Source organism: Phyllostomus discolor, chromosome 10 (assembly GCF_004126475.2).
Source record: "Phyllostomus discolor isolate MPI-MPIP mPhyDis1 chromosome 10, mPhyDis1.pri.v3, whole genome shotgun sequence".
In the NCBI taxonomy this organism is placed as follows: domain Eukaryota; kingdom Metazoa; phylum Chordata; class Mammalia; order Chiroptera; family Phyllostomidae; genus Phyllostomus; species Phyllostomus discolor.
This window is the reverse complement of record NC_040912.2, coordinates 35,044,709-35,063,310: the sequence shown is the minus strand read 5'-3', so window position 1 is coordinate 35,063,310 and position 18,602 is coordinate 35,044,709. Positions and strand designations below refer to the sequence as shown.

General features: G+C 42.4%; 1 protein-coding gene across 1 annotated transcript in view; it reads right to left on the bottom strand.

Annotated features, from left to right (window-relative positions):
• Positions 1-495: 495 nt before the first annotated feature.
• ABCB1 (ATP binding cassette subfamily B member 1) overlaps positions 496-18,602 on the bottom strand; it is an 84,456-nt gene continuing 66,349 nt past the window's right edge. The window contains exons 21-29 of the mRNA XM_028526095.2: positions 16,604-16,807; positions 14,365-14,465; positions 12,972-13,112; positions 10,827-10,983; positions 9,733-9,930; positions 4,598-4,804; positions 1,982-2,128; positions 745-1,157; positions 496-668 (exon numbers count right to left, since the gene is read on the bottom strand). Of these exons, the coding sequence (XP_028381896.2) occupies positions 954-1,157; positions 1,982-2,128; positions 4,598-4,804; positions 9,733-9,930; positions 10,827-10,983; positions 12,972-13,112; positions 14,365-14,465; positions 16,604-16,807 (1,359 nt within the window). The 3' untranslated portion in view covers positions 496-668; positions 745-953. The remainder of the gene's footprint in view (positions 669-744; positions 1,158-1,981; positions 2,129-4,597; positions 4,805-9,732; positions 9,931-10,826; positions 10,984-12,971; positions 13,113-14,364; positions 14,466-16,603; positions 16,808-18,602) is intronic.

Below are 18,602 nucleotides of genomic sequence, written 5' to 3'. Positions count from 1 at the left end.
TCAACTCAATGTCTGTCTGTCTGTCTGTCTCTCCCTCCCTCCCTCCCTCCTTCCCTCCCTCTCTAAAATCAATAAACGTATTTTTGGGTAAGGATTAAAAATAAATAAATAAATAAATAAATAAATAAATTGTGTAAGAGTCCCTTATAAGAACAATGCAAAATATTTAATGTACATCAGCTTATACACGCCACAACTGTGCATCCTGTGCCCCGCCCTGACCCCCAAATCTTGTATTGATCTGTGTGATCAATTTGAGAGCCACCAGAATATGGAAATGCAAGAATCAACAGGGTCAATTCCAAGAATGAAGGCAGATGGTTCTTTAAGACCCAATGTGAAAAGACATGTAGAATAGGAATTATTTACACTATTTAACTAATCCCAGAAAAATTAATGGGAGTTTTAAAAGAGTCTTTTAAAAAATGCAGGTAGGATCTTCAATATTCCAACTGGGATGTAACATATTTATGGGTATTTAAGACAAGATGATTGCAGTCATATAAATGCTTAGTTTTATTATAGGCACTTCATGCAAACATTCAGCACTTTTTGCTTCTTCTATAATACTTTTAGCAAGGCAGTCAGTTACACACAGTCTAAGTAGGCAATAAAAACAAAAGTTACAGATTTTATTACCAAAATCTACTTTGAATTATTATATAAATTTTTTTTTAATTTTAACTATTTTTTATTTTTTTTATATATTTTTTAACTATTTTTTAATTTTTTTATTATATAAATTTCTAATGCAATTAAATATTTATTCTATTTGATAATGTTTCTTCTAATTTCTTTAATTATAAATTCTTTGAAGAACTTGATAGAATGAACTTTAAATAAGTAACTATACATGGTTTTTCCAGTAAGTGTTCCCTTTTTAACTTTGATTAAATGCCATATTTTAATACAAACACTAGAAAATATTTAACAGCTTATCTGGTCACAGTTTACTAGCGCTTAGCTCCAGACTGGACATTGACCATGGAAAAGTAGATGCCCTTCTGGGCAAGCAGCTGTTGGTGGGTGCCGTGCTCCTTGACCCTGCCGTTCTGAAACACCACGATCAGGTCCGCATTCTGGATGGTGGACAAGCGGTGGGCGATCACGATGCAGGTGCGGCCTTCTCTGGCTTTGTCCAGGGCTTCTTGGACAACCTATTCAACACCCATGTAAATTAATTCTGATAAAAACAGTCCTCTCCCTTTAATTCCTCTTCCATAATAATCTTCAAAATTAATATATCTAACAATAGGTCCTTCTTTCACAACGACAGCAGTGAAATATACCAGATTTTACAAAGCAAGGGGTCTGGCATATCAGAAGATAATTGAATCCTAGTTTGGATTAGTTCTGAGGCATGAATTACCTAGTCTCAAAGATATGACAATAAATACAGCCCACCCCATCATTTAAAAACATGTACTGGTGTGCCTGGCCACACAGCATCCCTCAAAGCAGCCCTCTGGGGCCAGCTCGCCAGCAAATTTGGGAAGACTGAGTGCAAAGACAGCTTCCTTGTATTTTGGTATTTTTAAGATAGGAAACATCTCAGAATGAGTTTGTCTTTCCGGTGCCTGAATAACCAACTTTTTCTCAAACTGGAAATGGTGACTAACTTTATCTTAAGGCCCTGTCAGCTTGTATCAGCATGGTACCCTCCCATGTTCTCACACAATTGCTGGGGAAATGCTGCCAGTGGACATGGAAATTCATCTTTTGAATGCAGCTTCTCAGGACAATACATTGTTGTCCAGGGCTGTTTTTTGAAGCATAAATGCTATGAGACTAATTTGCCCTGTTTTATCTTAGCTCTCTTTAATAATAGCTATAGACAGTGTTCAAAGTCCACTGCAGGGTGACATAAGTAACCATCAACACACATGGCTGAATTTTGTTCTTTATCTCGGAAGATAGAAGCATACATTATATCTTAAGTACAACTAATTCAAGTGTGAACAGGTCCGATGGAAACACTCACCTTTTCACTTTCTGTATCCAGAGCTGACGTGGCTTCATCCAGAAGCAAAATCCGAGGCTTTCTGACGAGGGCACGTGCTATCGCAATGCGCTGCTTCTGGCCACCAGAGAGCTGAGTTCCTTTGTCTCCCACTCTGGTGTTATATTTCTGTAAATAAGAGTTTAGTAATTATGAAAAGTGGAACTCAGATTCTAAAGAGTTTGCTTACAAAAAATGGACAACCGCTTCTACACCTACAACAAAAGTTTAGGTCCAGAATTTAAGAACGGGTTCATAGGGAATTAAACAGACAGACATGCCTCTAAATGGCAGGTTTGATCTGTCTTCTTGAAAATAGATCACTTGTGTCTTAAAAGTTATATTTTAGTATAAACAAGTCAACATATTTATGAGGAAGAATAGTGTTGCAATGTTAGTCTCCGCCAGGCTTCTGGTTTCATTACATGTGGGACAAAGATTGGCAGGAGGAGGGAAATTTGAAGGGGCTATGCCTAAGAAAATAAATGAAACTTTTTTATGTACAACCGGCAGGTGGCGCTCTCTGCATTATTGTAAAGTGAGGAAGGGAAGAAATTCTTGGGATTGCTAGCCTTTGGTGACTGTTTTTATAAAACTATCTCCAGTGTTTCAACAATTTCAATAGATGTTAAGAAATCCTATCTTGATATGTAACTTTGAAAGCTGAAATCTGCTCTTTTTATTTTTCACGTATCTGTTGTCCACATTAGATAACTGTCACTATTCAGGAGGATGACAAGGACAGGGCACGTGGGGAGAGCTGAACGGGATGTGGCAGCACACACAAGCTAGAGAACAACACTGTCTTCTAATTGACAGGCCCTAGCCAGGGTAGGATTTTAGTCAGACAGCAGGCTCTGATTCGGACACACCGAGTTTGTGAAGTTCATGTTCTATACAGTGTTGCCCATTTTTACTTGCTGTATCTGGCAACCCTGGCTCTGTGGCACTCAGACGGAGAACTCCATCTGCAGATGGAATAAGAAGAGCCTGGGGGAGGTTCCGGCAGCTGTTTGGGACTGGCTCTGCCCCGGGCTACACCTGCCTGTGAGGCAGGCGCCCTCCGTCCCAGCTGAGTGTGGGGTGTGGCCAGGCTGCACTGATAACGTTTTGAGCCTGCTAAGGCAGGTAAAGGCAGGGCTGTTGCCCTGAAGGAAGCAAGGAACTAGACCAGCCTCCTGCAGGGCGAGGCAAATCCCAGTACAAATCACTCCAGGGAAGAAATGGCCCCTTAGACAGAAAATAGGACTTCAGAGGGTTGCCTCCTCTTTCCTTGTCTGAGAAAGAGAGTCACGAGACCTACAGGTGTGCTCTGTGAGGCAGATGGAGCTCAGGAGCCCAGAAAGGTGGGGTCACAGTGGCAGACAAATGCCAGAAGGGCAAGGCATATTTAAAAGCTAGGTAATAGTTCCTCTCTGTGTTGGTCTTTGTCAACCCCTAGCCCAGGGGCTCTCAACCCTCAGCCTGTGTCAGTGTTGCCTGGGCTACTAAAACATCATGGCTGGGCCCCATTCCAAAGTTTCTCATTCAGCAGGTCTGGGGCAGGGCCTGAAAACCTGCATTTCTTACACATCCCCAGGGAATGTTGATGTGCTGGTGCACGCCCATATATTGAGAACCCTGACCTTGTCATTAGTAAAGGAGACTGAAACTATCTTTTAAAATGCACAAGCCCTGGCAAGGGTCAATTATGCATAGTTGGAGCAAGAAGGTAAAGGGTGGGAGGGGGACAATGACCCTTCCTGGGGCCTATGATGGGGTAGCACCAGTTATCCTAAGATGAGCCTCAGGAAAAGAAAATCTCGGGAAAGAAGGCCACCTGGTATTGCCATCCTTCCCTATGAGGAGGCTGCCTTCCCTGCTGGTTTGGAGATACTGAGCTTTGGTTTAGGGAGTACTTCCATACACAATACAGAACATAACTGGGGAGGCAGAGGGTTAGATGAGTTATGTCAAAACTTACTTGAAAATATAGGACTTAAGGGGCTTAAGAGAGGGTGAGGAGTTCTGTTTATCTAGTTTTTTTAGGAGGAATTCAGAGGCCAGCCATTGGACAACAGCCCAGGGGAGGTTTCAGTGACTGGCCCCATAAAGCAGAGTGTGGGGACCGTGAAATATGCAACGGTGACAGAGTACACAACATCACCACCACCTCAGTGGCTCGGCCCTACTCAGGGAGCCTTCTTTCTGGCATAGGCCCTACAGCCTGGCCTGACTCCACAGGGAGGCTTGAGGCTCAAGGCAAAGCTGCAAGGAGGCAGAAGGGACGTTGGGAGAGAACCAGGGAGGGAGGGTCATGCCTGCTTCTGCGGACCCTGAACTTAGACTTGAAGGGAAGGGCCTCTCAGACGTAAGCACTGTTAGATCAGGTTTGTTCACAGGGAAAGTCAGCCACGTGATCCGGTAAACATAACATCAAATGGGGACAGGAAGTGTGTCCAGAAGCTTGTATAAAGGGGTGTGTGTGTGTGTGTGTGTGTGTGTGTGTTGTGGTTACTGATTTTCCTCCCCTTTGGTAAGCCAGCCCTTTAGAAATCAAACTATGGGTCAGGAAGGCTGCCACAGGCTCCTGGACTCCTAATTTGGAGGGAGACTCACGTTAGGCAGCGACTCAATGAACTGGTGGATGTTGGCCTCCTTGGCGGCCTGCTCAATCTCCTCCTGGGTCACGACCCGGCTGTTGTCTCCGTAGGCGATGTTCTCACTGATGCTGCAGTCGAACAGGGTGGGCTCCTGGGACACGATGCCCATTTGTGCTCGGAGCCACTGGATGTTCAGCTGCTTTATTTCTTTTTTGTCAAGGAGCTGAAATCAGGAGTTCACAGGTCAACTTCAGGAAAACCACATTTTGAATTAAGCAAAATTAATATCATTACTTCACACAGTAAAACTGCCAAATAACTTCGAGACTACATTTTTGTTGTTACGGCTTTTTTGGGGGGATTATCAAGGAAAATTAAATAAGGTTATCATTGTAAGCTCTGAGGGACTGTCATGTCTCTTGTTTTAATACTAGCTTTTGATATAGGCATGTGGTGTGTAAAATAATGCCCCCCCACCCCCGCTGCCCGAACACACACCCAAGATGCCCTTGTTCGAATGCATGAAACCTGTGTCATGTCACACGGCAATGGGGAATTGTGAAATGTTATTCATCAGCTGATCTCAAAAGAGAGAGATTATCTTGGATTATCCAGGTGGGCCAATGGAACCATAAGGGTCCCTGACTGTGGAAGAGGGAGGCGGAAGAGCGAGGACCAGAGTAGTGCAATAGGAGGAGGACTTGCCCAGTCACTGCTGGCTTCGAAGATGGAGGAAGGGGCTGGAAGCTAGAAAACGTCAGAAAACTGATTCTCCCTTGAAGCTCCCAGAAGAAACCCAGCCCTGCTGACCCCTTGATTTTAGCCCAATGAGATCCATTTTGGACATCTGACCTCCAGAATTTGTAAGGTAATAAATTTGTGTTGCTTTTTTTACACCACTCAATTTGCTGAAACTTGCTACAGCAGCCACAGGAAACTAATATAATGCATTATATTTCTGGAATGCTTCCTGGCATCCTTATTCTTATGTATCAGTTTTTCATAGGAAAAGTAGCTGAGATTAGATTGGAAATAAATAACCACTATGACCACATAAGGGATTTGCAGGTCAGGTTTCCAATCTGATCTGCATTGATTAGGATCAGGGTTTTTGAGGAATGGGGTGCAGCAGTTAAATGGCACAGAAGTGAGTGTGGGAGGAGGGAGACTGCTAGACTCTAAGCAGGTGCTGATGTTGGGAGGTGAAATCATTTCTTGAGAGTTTCCTTATGGGTAAAATGGGAATTGTGGTAGTCCCTAAACTCACAGAATTAAGGGATAAACAAGATCATGTACGGGCCCCAGCTAGCTGCACAGTTGCTGGGCAGAGTACACACGCCAAGGACTGCCAGCAACCTGTACCTCTCTGTGCTGTGCTTGGAGCTCCAGATGATGGAGAAGTGGTTGATGGATGGACATCTACCATGTTGAGCCAGAGGACTGGGAAAGGGAGGCTGGCCTTTCTCTAGTCACTTGGCTCCCCAAATTATGCTGCAGAAGCCCGCGGTGGTGCTCCTTACAGCCTTGCTGATAAAAATCTTTATTCTCTGATGTGGAAATGTCTGCTCACAATATCTACTGTGCAAGAGAATTCAGTCATTCGAGTGAGAGAGCTGCTCATTCCCTCTAAAGATGTGAGTTACTCAGCCTCAAGCTTTTCTAACAGCGGTGATGAGCATATCCTGAGCCCTACAGATGCTCTGTATCCTGGGTGCCTGGCTGGGTGCTCCTGGGAGACAGCTGGCCAGCGGTAGGGTACAAGTCTCTGCTGCAGGAAGGCAGCTTCCGTTTGTGAAGCTTGCAGATGCAAATGGTAACACGGCCATGACCCTGCTGACGGCAGGCCCAGTTTCCATGGAAACTGTTCTGAGCATCTATGCCTCAGGCTTCTTTACAGTATGAAGTGAAGATGGAGAGGGGCAGGAAAACCGGGACACACGTGTGGTAAAACAGCGGATCTTGTTAACAGGAACAGTGTACTTGAGAGATAGAAATTTGAGGACAGAAGGAGTAGTTATGTGTTTTTTAAAAATTTTTCCAGGTGTACGCCCCCGGCAGGAAAACAGACACTACCTAGCTATTACAATCACATTTGAATGATCCTGGCAAGTTTAAATGAGCTTCTCCATCGCACCGGACACGTTAACACTCTGCTTCCTCATCCCCGAACGGTGCACCGGAGTGGCAAACTATTAAAAATCTGTGTTAGCTGAAGAATCCTTTTTCAGGGAAGATGTGTTTAGAAACCCAAATGTAAAACATGAAGGCAGAGCTCCTTTGGCTGAGACCTGGGTGGTGGTCTGAGGACGGACCAAGGCACTCTGGCCCTGGAATCAGTGGGTACTCTTCAAAAGATACAGCCTATACAACTTAATTAAGGAATTAAACATGGTGGTAATCATAATGTAAGGCCTAATTTTTAATTATAATTAAAAATTATATGACCAACTATCTCTATTCTAGATTGTTAAATCCACTCCTTGCTTTCATTTCGTATGTACTATTCTATGTATTCACTCTGAAATACTATTATGGGTAAAATACTGACCACTGACTGTACCATAGCTCCTGTGATGAGCAGGTCTCATGAATTCTCTTGTTAATCTTCACGACAACTCCTATTAGGGGGGTGTGATTTTAATCCCCATTTTACAGACTAGGAAATGAGCAAAGACACGTAACCTGTACAAGGTCCCTTAGTTAGTTACTGGGGGAGCTAGGATCGGATCTACATACCACAGGCTGGGTTTTAGTAACACAAGTGTCTCATAGTTGAAAGATAGTTCCTGTCCCACCTCAAAAGAGCACTGTCCCCATATTAGCTCAGGCAGCCACTGGGTCATGCCCAGACAATGACAACAGGCATCTAGCTGTATCCTCAGAGGGACAGAGGATGCTGACGGTGGTGTGTGGGATGTACCAGGGAGAGGAGAAAGGAAAGGTCAGGGAAGACTCAAACCAGAGGCAATTTAACAGTGAAGCTAATGGACTTAAGCTTCAACTGCAGGTGAAGGCTGGTCCTGAACAGTGTTCTGGGTGACAGGAGGGCCTGGGTGTAGTCAGGAAGCTTTTCTGGCTAAGTACCGTATGCACAGTAACTTGCCTAAAGTAGAAAGGAACCAGAATCTTTAAGTTTTCAATATTTGGTTGTGATATTTCATTCCAGGCAAATATTTACTTTTGTACCTAATTTTGTATATACCTTTGCATTCTTTTAAGTAGAGTCCATAAAATTGTGTAACGCTCCCCAAAACTTGGAACCCCCTCTCTGTACAATTCCTTAGCTTAACTTTTCAACCCTCTCCACAATTTACCCCAAACCTTTCAAATGTATCAGTTTAGTGGTCCCCAAACTGTAACTGGCATCAGAGTCACCTGGGAAGATTGCAGAAATTAAAAGGCCCACCCCACTGGAACGAGACAGGGTGGCTGCATCCTTCATTAGGTCCCCCGGCCGTTCTGATACGCGCCAGTTTGAGGACCACCACTCAGGTTAGTATTTCCAAAAAAACACTTCAATGCCCACTGATGGTAATGAGGATATCCTGACCTTGGGGTCAAGTCCTTTTTTAAAAAATTTCTTCTGATCAACTGATGTTTAAACCCACATACTCATTTTTACAAGGTAATAAGAAGCAATTATCAGCAACCTACTGAGTTATTAATGGCTACTAACTGATCTTCAAACAAAACTTGGTACATTTCCTAGTGTTTACTGGTGACACTTGCACTAAGTCTGGCTGCTATGCACCACTTCGCAGGAATTCTAGTGCAAATGCCCAGGAACAGATAACAGGATTCCTACAACAGATGAGAACACTTTGTTTTCGGTGCACTATCCGTGTTTTCTTGAGATGGTTACTGTCCTATGTACTCAGCATCCATTGCCATACTATGCCCTTCCATAAACAAGGGACTGGAAGGCTAGAAATTATTTCCCAGATTTTGTTCTGGTTCTGAAAGTAACTAAGGTTCTATCAGTGAGATGCCCAGTGCAAAATCTGGAAGGCAGGGGCCAGTTCTCTTCAGCAGCAGTGTTAAGCCAACACACGTGTTCCAGCAGACGGGAGGTTTTGCAAAAGCCATGCTCTGACCTTACATCTTCAAGTTTGTGGCAGCTGTGACATCAGCCTACTTTTCTGCAACTTCTTGGCCACAGCATCCCAGCTGCAGTACTGTGATTTGACTGTCTTGGAGCATTTGCTTTCTTTCACTTTTTACTTTCACTCTTCCCATGCCTTTTTTCTTATTGTACTTTTCCAATCTTCCAAAGACTTTGCAGGCACCTAATTCCCTTGATGAACTACTTACCTCCTTGAAACACCTAGAGCAGTTTCTGTTTCTTCCACTGAAACATCACTGATACGGTCCATGTTTTTAATTGTGCCCCCATCTGTTTCTGTATGTGTAGAATTATTATAAATAATTTTTTTCTTTCTTCTTGTTTAATTATTCTACTGTTCACCATCACTGTTGTTTTCAACTCAACTCCGTTATCAAGTGCTTCTCCCAGTAAAGAGACCATGAGTGTGGCAGGGAGGCCACGAAAACGTGTTCGTCCTTCCCAGATGGGTCACGATCAAAAAGCGTGAGAACCACGCTTAACACACTGCCTAGTAAATGTCCATCAAGGACCACGATCAGTGCCTGAGAGGCAACAATCCCTCCTGTTTCCCCTCCTAGCCGTACCTTAGCCACACTCAACCACTTTCTATCACCACCTCTTCACTGAGAATACCTTGGAATGCCAGCAGTAGCCCATTAATTGCAAAATCCTATCATGCTTTTTAGTCTTCACCTGACCCCCCATAGCCTTTGTCATTGCTGACTACCTGCCTCTCCTTGAAACACCCCCACCCCATCCTTAGCTCCCATATCGTCGGTCCTACACCCCTCCTCTACCTTTATGGTTAAATTTTTTGCTGGGTCTTTTTATATAGCTGAAACTCAATTAAGGGAAGGGAGAGGGGCAATTTCAAGAGAAAGGCTGGAGGTGTTCGCTGAAGCAGATGACACAGCTTGGAGACCATATCTAGATGTCAAAATTTTAAGTGGGACTGCTGTTTAAAGGCTCATAGTGAAGAATTAAATACATTCAGGCTTTAAGATGGTGAAAACCTTCAAGTGAGCTGAATAAGAAAGGGTGCTCACCACTGATCCGGCCACTGGGTCGTAGAACCGCTCCAGGAGCTGGACCACCGTGCTCTTCCCACAGCCGCTGCTGCCCACCAGCGCCAGTGTCTGGCCCTTCTTCACCTCCAGGCTCAGCCCCTGAAGCACGGGCACGTCTGGCCGGGTCGGGTAGTTGAACACGACTTCGTTAAATGTCACATTTCCTTCTAACGTGTTCTAAAATCAGAACAGTATCAATAAATTTCATTGCATTTCATTACATACAATATGTAATCCTGGAAACATATTGTATAGCTAACACTCTCTGGTGCCAGGTGTCAAAGGTAGTGAACTTATATTATAATTGGCTTTCATTTGTAACCGCTAGCATTTAATATATAAAATCTCAGAGTCAATGTTTTTATAGCCTGTATTGTAAATACAAAACAAATGTGATAACTCAATCTGTTCCCCAGGAATGATCTACATATTCCCCAGGAATAAGCTACATAAAATAGATGGGTGGATAAAACAACTATGGGACATTTACACAATGGAATTCCACTCAGCTCTAAAAAAGAAAAAAATTTTACTCTTTGCAACAGTATGGATGGACATGGAGAACATTATGCTAAGTGAAATAAACCAGTCAGGGAAAGGAAAATCCCATATGAGTTCACTCATATGTGGAATCTGATGAATAAACTGAACTAAGAAAATGAAGACAGACTCATAGATGGAGAGCAAGATGATGGTGACAGCTAGTGGGTGGGTGAGTTTAGGGGGTGGAGGGACTGAGCTAAAAGGAAAAAGGACTCAGGGACACAGACAACAGTGTGGTGATTACAGGGGGAAGGGCGTATAAAGGGACTAAATGGTAATGGAAAAGATACAATAAAAATTTTTAAAAACCCGATTACAGGATTTGCTTATAAAGTGGGCAATATTCCTATCTCCCTGTAACTTTGTCATACAAAAGGTACTGGATGTTAATACATATTATTAACATTTGTTAAAATGAACCCATGATCTAGAAAGTTTCATTTTATCACCAGTGAATTTTAAAAAGCACAGATTTTATACTTTCATTCATCAGTTGGGAGCAGGTCATATAATCAAAACATGCTACTCACCAGCGTTTGGCCCTCTGTGCTATAGCTGTCCATCAGAGGGGTTTTTTCAATGATCATGATGATGTGGGCCGCTGACACTTTGGCTTTGGCATAATCAGGAGCAAATGAACTCGCCTGCCCCATTGCCATGGCACCGAAGACAATAGCTGAGAACACCCTATAAAAAAACAAAGACAAACCATGTGCAAAGAATGTTAACCTCAATGCTTGGAAGCTGGCATTTCCACAGCCAGAGAGTATTGCATCAAACAATTATAAAACAGAAGTTGAAAATCACTTTTCTTTGTAAATTCATGAAGGTGTACCAGATTGACTGTAAAAGGACCCCATTTTTTCATCTCTTTCTGTATCTTCACCTTCTTGCATTGTGACTTTGCAGCTCCTCCATTTAAGAAGTAGAATTTGTTTTCCTACACTTTGAATCCGGACTGGGCTTACGACTTGCTTTGATCAACAGGATATGGTGGAAGTGACTGTTGCCAGTTCCAGGTCTGATTCAGGGGGCCTTGAATGACTCTCTCTCTCCCCCGCCTGCCCGCCTCCCTCTGAACTCAGCCACTACCACAAGCCCAGCTAGCCTGCTGGAGGACAAGGCACAGATGGAGGGGAGCTGTGTGGGTCCCAGCTAACTAGCTCATAGCTCACTGCAGACACGTGTGAGCCTAACTGAGCTTCATTATGCCTCACCTAGATCAGCAGAACTGCCTGGCTGACCCATAGACTTGTGGGAGAAAATAATGTTTATCATTGTATGCTACTGCAGTGGCTGGTTGTTATGCAGCATTTTTGTGAATCAATAATGGATATAGGCACTGATGCTGGAATTACATCTGAGTCTTAGAAAACCTATGAGCTGTATGGTAAAGAGTTCCTTACAGACCCAGATGAATCAACCCTCTTAATCTATGACATGGGAACCACGGCAGACTTCACAGGAAATCAAGTCCGACTCCTAATGTTTATGCCCAGACACTTCCCCTAAAAGGGCTTCTCTCCTCTGTTTTAGGAAGTAACAAATTTGATTAAGTCTACTGTTAACAATTTCTTCAGACTGAAGAAATATATCTTTTTGCTTAAGACAGCTCTTCAAATATTGGGATATTGTGAACAATCAGAGCATAGAAGGTAAGAGCTGAAGAATTTCAGAAATGACAAAGGAAAGCGAGACTGGGATTCCTGCTACATCACAGGTACGATGTAGATAATTTGCTTCTCTGCAAACTCCTTTCACTCTCGGCATTCCAGCGGCTTTCCTCTGGACACACTTATCCACACACCTTTTTAAACAGTGCACCTGGAATCGATCTAAAACTTGGGAGCCCTTGCAGATAATACCTCGAGTCCATCGCTTCCTTTCCACCAGAGTCCAGACTCTATGTCTGTGTCCTCATATCCATGTCTGAAGAGGATGATGATATTATTATACTAACACATTATGCTGCCAGGCTCAGATGATTCTGGCTTAAACGTGAAACCGTATTACTACTAGTGATGGTATGTATCAAAGGGCAGACCCTTACCCAGCACCAAATCTAGACACTCAGAAAGATCACACACACTTTCAATACCCAACTGCGTTATCTGACTGATTCGGAAGTATACTGAAGGTCAGGTCTTGTCCCCCTGACCAAGGTACAATCTTCTGCACTCACGGAGATGTAGCAAGAAGCCCAATCTAGATCGCCTCTGCCATTTCTGAAACTCTCCAGCTCTTACCTTCTAGCTTCTCTTCTTTTGTCAAAGAGACCAAGTTTATCCTGGACTCTGGCAGGGTCTGCAGAGCTCCGTGCTCCACAGCTGCCCTGTTTAGAGTCCTTCAAAAGGAGCCAGGTACCTGGATCAGGCTTAGGCTTCTTCCTAAATGCCAAGGCCTTCTGGAAACCTCTTACTGAATCACCACCCCAACCAGCCACAGACCTGAAAGGTCAAGTGTGAGTCAGCACTGGGGTGAGAGAGTCCCTGAGTTCCCAAATGAACCAGAGGGCTTCAGCGCCATTGCACGAAGACTCAGAGGCAAACTGACATGTTGTGAATCACTGAAATCTCTTCCTGAAGCTTCACAGTGCAGGCTTCCCATGCAGGCATCAGGCATGCTCACCCGTTTTATTTCTAGAGTTTAAGTGTAAATATTAACCCGGTACTTACAAGAGAACATCCTCAAACCTCATGAAGTTATTTGCCACCAAGTAGGCACCAAACCGGAAACAGGCAGCATAGGAAAAATACATCATTGCCTGGCTGAAGGAAAATGTGAGTCCAAAGATGTGTGCTTTCCTCAATGAGTTTCTGAAAAGAAGACATTTTGCAACTTACTTGGCTTTCTTTTCTCAACCCTTAAAATATAACCTTTGACCGGTTAGTGGTGGTACACAGAGGCATGGCAGACAAAAATGGGTTTAGTTTGGTCCTCACTTTGCCACTTGTGAGAATTTAGGAAACTACCTCATCTCTGAGCCTCAGTGTCTTTTATCTTTAATGAAGGATTAACCACACTTCAAAGTACGGGGGCAGTTAAAAAAAGCCAAGGAAAACATGAAGAGCCTGTAAAGGATTCATACATGGAAGTCCCTTCCCCTTCCCCACCACCCTTGGACGTACAGCATATGTACTCTATGGTAAATGCTCACTCAGCACACATTTATCCAACACCTGCAAGCTGCAGGGACCACGCTGGGCAACAGAAGAATGAGGCATGTTCTTGTCGTCAGGGGCCCAGGAGTCAAGTTGGATTAGAGTACATGCAATGGAGGTACCTTATGAATAATGTTTGGGGGAGCTAGAGAAGGTTTCACGAAGGAGTTAACACTCACAGATTTTCTGAGCCACGCGGAAGTTGGCAATGTGACAGAAGAGCAGGCTGATGGGGGCGGGGGGCAGCCCTCTGGGCCTTTTACTCCTGCTTCAACAAGGTCAGCCCTGTTTCCATCTACTTTATACAATGGGGTTTCAAATGAAATTTTTTCCCCAGCAAAAAAGGCTCTACTCTCATAAAAAAAAGTTTGAAAGCCCACTGATAACCCACTGAAAACACATCTTTTACCATAAAAGAAACTGAGACTCAGAGATTGGGCTTATACTCAGATCACTGTTTAGAGCTCTCACTGGGTGAGTGCAGTACAGGAAGGGCAGAAGGCTTCTTCCCCCGGGGACGGGCACAGAGTGGGAGAAAAGGCATACTGCAAGAAGCACCACCCACAGGTCCACCAATACCCGAATTTCATGTTCCACAAAACTAATTTCCAACGAGAGCAAATAATAGCGTCACTATCCAGACTTGGCAGCGGAGTCATTCTTAATATCCTCTCTCCCACCCCTTCTCATCAGTCATCTGTTCTTACAGGTTCTACCTCAGAGATGCTCCTGTCTTAGGTCAGGGTCTTGTCATTCCTCTCCTAGATAATTACAAGTACTTGCCCAATGGTTCCCTTCTAGTAGTATCTCCACTTGTTCCCTACCTTCCGGAAAAAGTGATACTCCTGAACACCAATCTGGTGCTTGAAAAACTCCCAGTCCCCTCCCACTCTGCAGGGGTTATTACCTGTATGGTACCTGCAAACCCTGTCCATACATATGTTCAAACTTCTTTTCCCGAGTCAAGGAGACAACGGTCCGGAAGTTTTCAATTGCTTCGGTAGCAATCTGCAACAGAGAGCACTCAGTCACTCAGAGGCACAAAGAGAAACAACGGCGATTAGTTTGAATTCCATAAAAAGAGATAAATAATATGCATTAATAAATTAATATTATTAACTTACTATAACTTCTTTGCTATGAAAAGGATACTAAGTAATTTATCAAGTTTTAGATCTGGAAGGAAGATAATTAATTCAATGTCCTCTTTATAGAAAGAGAAGCTATGGCTTAAATAGATAAAGGCACTGACCTAAAGCCGCACAGCTTTCCAGTGGCAAAATTAACCTGAGAACTCAGTATTGCGTATCTATTGCAGTGCCATTTCTTCTATGATGGTCACATAGTTTAAGTTTACAGTTTTTTATATTTTTAAATGTGATGTTTATATTATTCTCTTTATAACTATCATTCATGACAACTAATATTTGGAAAACATTAAAAGGTACAGAAAGTAATATAAAGTTATGTACTGGAGTACTTGACATATTAGCTTACATGTTGTTTTCCTAACATACACATATTTAACAAAATCAGGATACAATTCCATATTTGGATTTATATCATTATTTTTTACCTTAAAAAATATCAAGAGTACTTTTTTTCTAATAAATTGTTACAAATGTACCACTCTTTTTAAAAAAAATTTATTTATTTTTAGAGAGGGAAGGGAGGGAGATAGAGAGAAACATCAATGTGCGGTTGCTGGGAGTCATGGCCTGCAACCCAGGTATGTACCCTGACTGGGAATTGAACCTGAGACACTTTGGTTCACAGCCTGCACTCACTACACTGAGCTATGCCAGCCAGGGCTTCAAGAGTACTTTTTAAGGTCATTAAATATACATTAATAATAGGTTGTATAACGGGCCACTTAATATCCCAGCCACTTAAGCATTCCTTTATTAATGAACAAGATTTTCAGGTTTTTTAAATTAAAAATAAGGCTGTGATAATCATCCTTCTACAAAAACATTATCAATGTTGAATTATTTTCTTAGGAGAAGTTTCTTCAAAGTGAAATTCCTAGGTCAAAGAGAATAAACTAACTTTACGAAACATGGCATATACTACTGATTTGTTCTCCAGAGAGTTTCTATAATTTAATCATTAAACATTTTTTTAAATTTTTCAATTCCAGTTGGCATACATTATACTAGTTTCAGGTGTATGATGTAACGACCAGACATTTATGTAACTTAGTAAGTGACCACCCTGATCCTCTAGTACTTACCTGACGCCATGCATAGTTTTTACAGTTTGTCGACTATATTCCCCAGGCCGTACTTTACATCCCTGTGATTGTTCTCATAACTAGCAAACTGTACTTTTTAATACTTCACCTTTTTCACCCATTCTCCCACCTCCCTCCCTTCTAGCAACCATCAATTTGTTTGTTCTCTATATTTGAGTTTGTTTCTATTGTGTTTGTTCATTTATTTTGTTTTTTCAATTCCACATACAAGTGAAATCACATGGTATTTGTCTAACATTTCACTTAGCATACTATCCTCTAGTTCATCCATACTGTCACAAATGGAAAGATTTCTTTTTTATGGCCAAGTAATGTTCCACTGGATATTTGTACCACCTCTTCTGTATCTATTTGTCTATCGAGATGAACACTTGGGTTGCTTCCATATCTTGGCTATTGCAAAAATGCTGCAATGAACATAGAAATGCACATATCTTTCTGAATTGGTATATTGGATTACTTTGGATAAATACCCAGGAGTAGAATTACTGGGTCATATGGTAGTTCTGTTTTTAATCTGTTGAGAACCCCCCGTACTGTTTTCTATAGGGGCTACACCACTTTACATTCCCACCAACAGTGCGTGAGGCTGACAGGTGCGAGGTGGTAACTCATAACTATGGTTTCAATTTGCATCCCCATGATGGTGCTGAGCAGCCTCTTTTCATATGTCTGTTGGCTATCTGTATGTCCTCTCTGGAGAAAAAATGTCTTTTCAAGTCTTCTGCCCATTTTTGATCAGATATTTTTTGTTATTTATTAGTAAGATTGCTTTGAGGAATAGTTTTAAAAACATTCTTTGGGCTTCTAAGTAGTAGTAAGTTACAGTAACAGAACACTGATTAGAACATTTTACTCTACTTAGGTTAGCAAGTAAGTTAGTTTGACTCACCCTCCCAGCACCTTCTAGCTCTTTCTTATCTTTTAGTGCGTTTCCAGCCAACATCTTCACTTGGATAAGCCCTGCTATTGCAATGATGGGCACAATGGCTAAGAGTAAAAGTGTCAACTGCCAGCCATAGATTAAGGATATAATGAGGCCTGTCCCAAGATTTGCTACGTTCTGGACAATCACAGCAAGTCTGGAGCCTGTTGCCTGCAAAACAAACAAAACAAATTAGACACTTTTACATTACTTTTAAAATCTACATTTACATTTTCTTTAGAATTGTGACAATTCAGCCTCATGAAAATATATTAAGTATCTTATCATAATAAGATAAAAATAAATGTTTACTTGTTGGGTTTATTTGGTTTATAAAATGAAGACTTTCATGACTTCAGAATAACTACTGAGAATACAAGTTCGATGGAGCAGAATTCAATTGCATGTTTATATCTCTTCCGATTTTTTAAAACCAAGAAAATATTCATGAATCAAACCATGATCACTAAAGTGAGCTCTGAAAATTAGTAAGATAAAAGAGTCTGACAAATAATAAACTGAGAATGTTGGCAATTTCCAATGTTAGATGCAGAACTACTTATAATTCAAGCCTAATATTTGTCATTAAAGGATATTCAAATGTATCTTGGCATCTTTGAGATCTTATCATGTTTAATTTAACCTGCATTTGATTTGGAAAAAACACAAAGAGCTGACAGTTATGGAATTTAATGAAGGAGAGTGAGCAGGCATCAGATCCTTTGGTGTTAATGCCAGAGGAAGCCCGGAGCACGACTTTCCGTAGCATGCAGTGATTTCCAACTCTAAAACTGAAGTCAAACAATAAAGTCCATCTGGTCCACCACTTCCCTTCCTCTACCCTGGAAACACTCTGTGCCCACAAGGCACTCTAAATTCTTCCTCTGGCGTTCAGATCTGTTTTGTCTGCTAATGACCCATGTTCTCTTCTACTCCCGGAATTTCCTTTGCTTGAGTGGGGCTGGTCTCAGGTAGAGATTAAGGAGGTCACTGCAACCTCTGTGACTTGGGACAACTTTCTCCCAATTCCTGAAATGAGCAGGTACACTGATTAATAATTAAGCTTCTCTCAGCTCTGCATTCCAGGATAGACTCTTTTACAACATTCGCTTCCCCAATATCAACCCTCTAAACTCATTCCACACTTATGTGATACAAACAACAGACCAGTAATTAGGTGAAAGGGTGCTGCAACTCCCAGTAGCCTCTATATATTAAATTCTCTCCCAAAGACCTGCACCAGGGCTGAAACAGAAAGCATAAATAACAGAACATTTGTTTTTATTTAGGGAGTCACTGAGCTTCTATCAAAGAGGCACTTAGCTAAATTTGGCATAAGTCAAAGAATGCAGTGGCCTTCAAAGGCAATTAGCTGTCTGTATTTACACATTTTCAATAGAAAGTTGAGTTACAACCTGGAGAGATTCTGCAGCACTGGGAAGATGCAGACTGCTCCTATTCTCAGCATCTACAAGTTCTATCAGAACTCATTTCCCACAGCAACCAAGAGAAGCACTGAGAACATCCCCCAAGACTTCCGGTCAAGATCGAAGCATAGACAGATATGCTTCACCTCCTTGCATAACCATGTAAAGGATTACAACTAATCTCAAAACAAAAAACACTCAGAACTGCCTTAAAATCAAGCTGTATGGAAGTCTGGCAAATAAGGATTTAAAGAAGACATATTCATCCAGATGGGTAGGAGGAGTGGATATCAGGAGCCAGTGCAGACAGGAAGTGGTGTGCTGGCAGTGAGTGGCAGCAGTGGTGGACGGCAGAACAGGTGGTCCCACATTAGGGGTACCTGGGGAGTGAGCCCCAGGCCAGACCACACACCCCAGGGTTCCAGCACCAGGAAAATAAAGCCGCATAACTCCTGGCTATAAAAACCAAAGAAGGTTAGGGCAGTGGAAGAAACTTCTGGTCTCTCAGGAGAGTCCATTTAAAGGGCCCACAGGGTCCT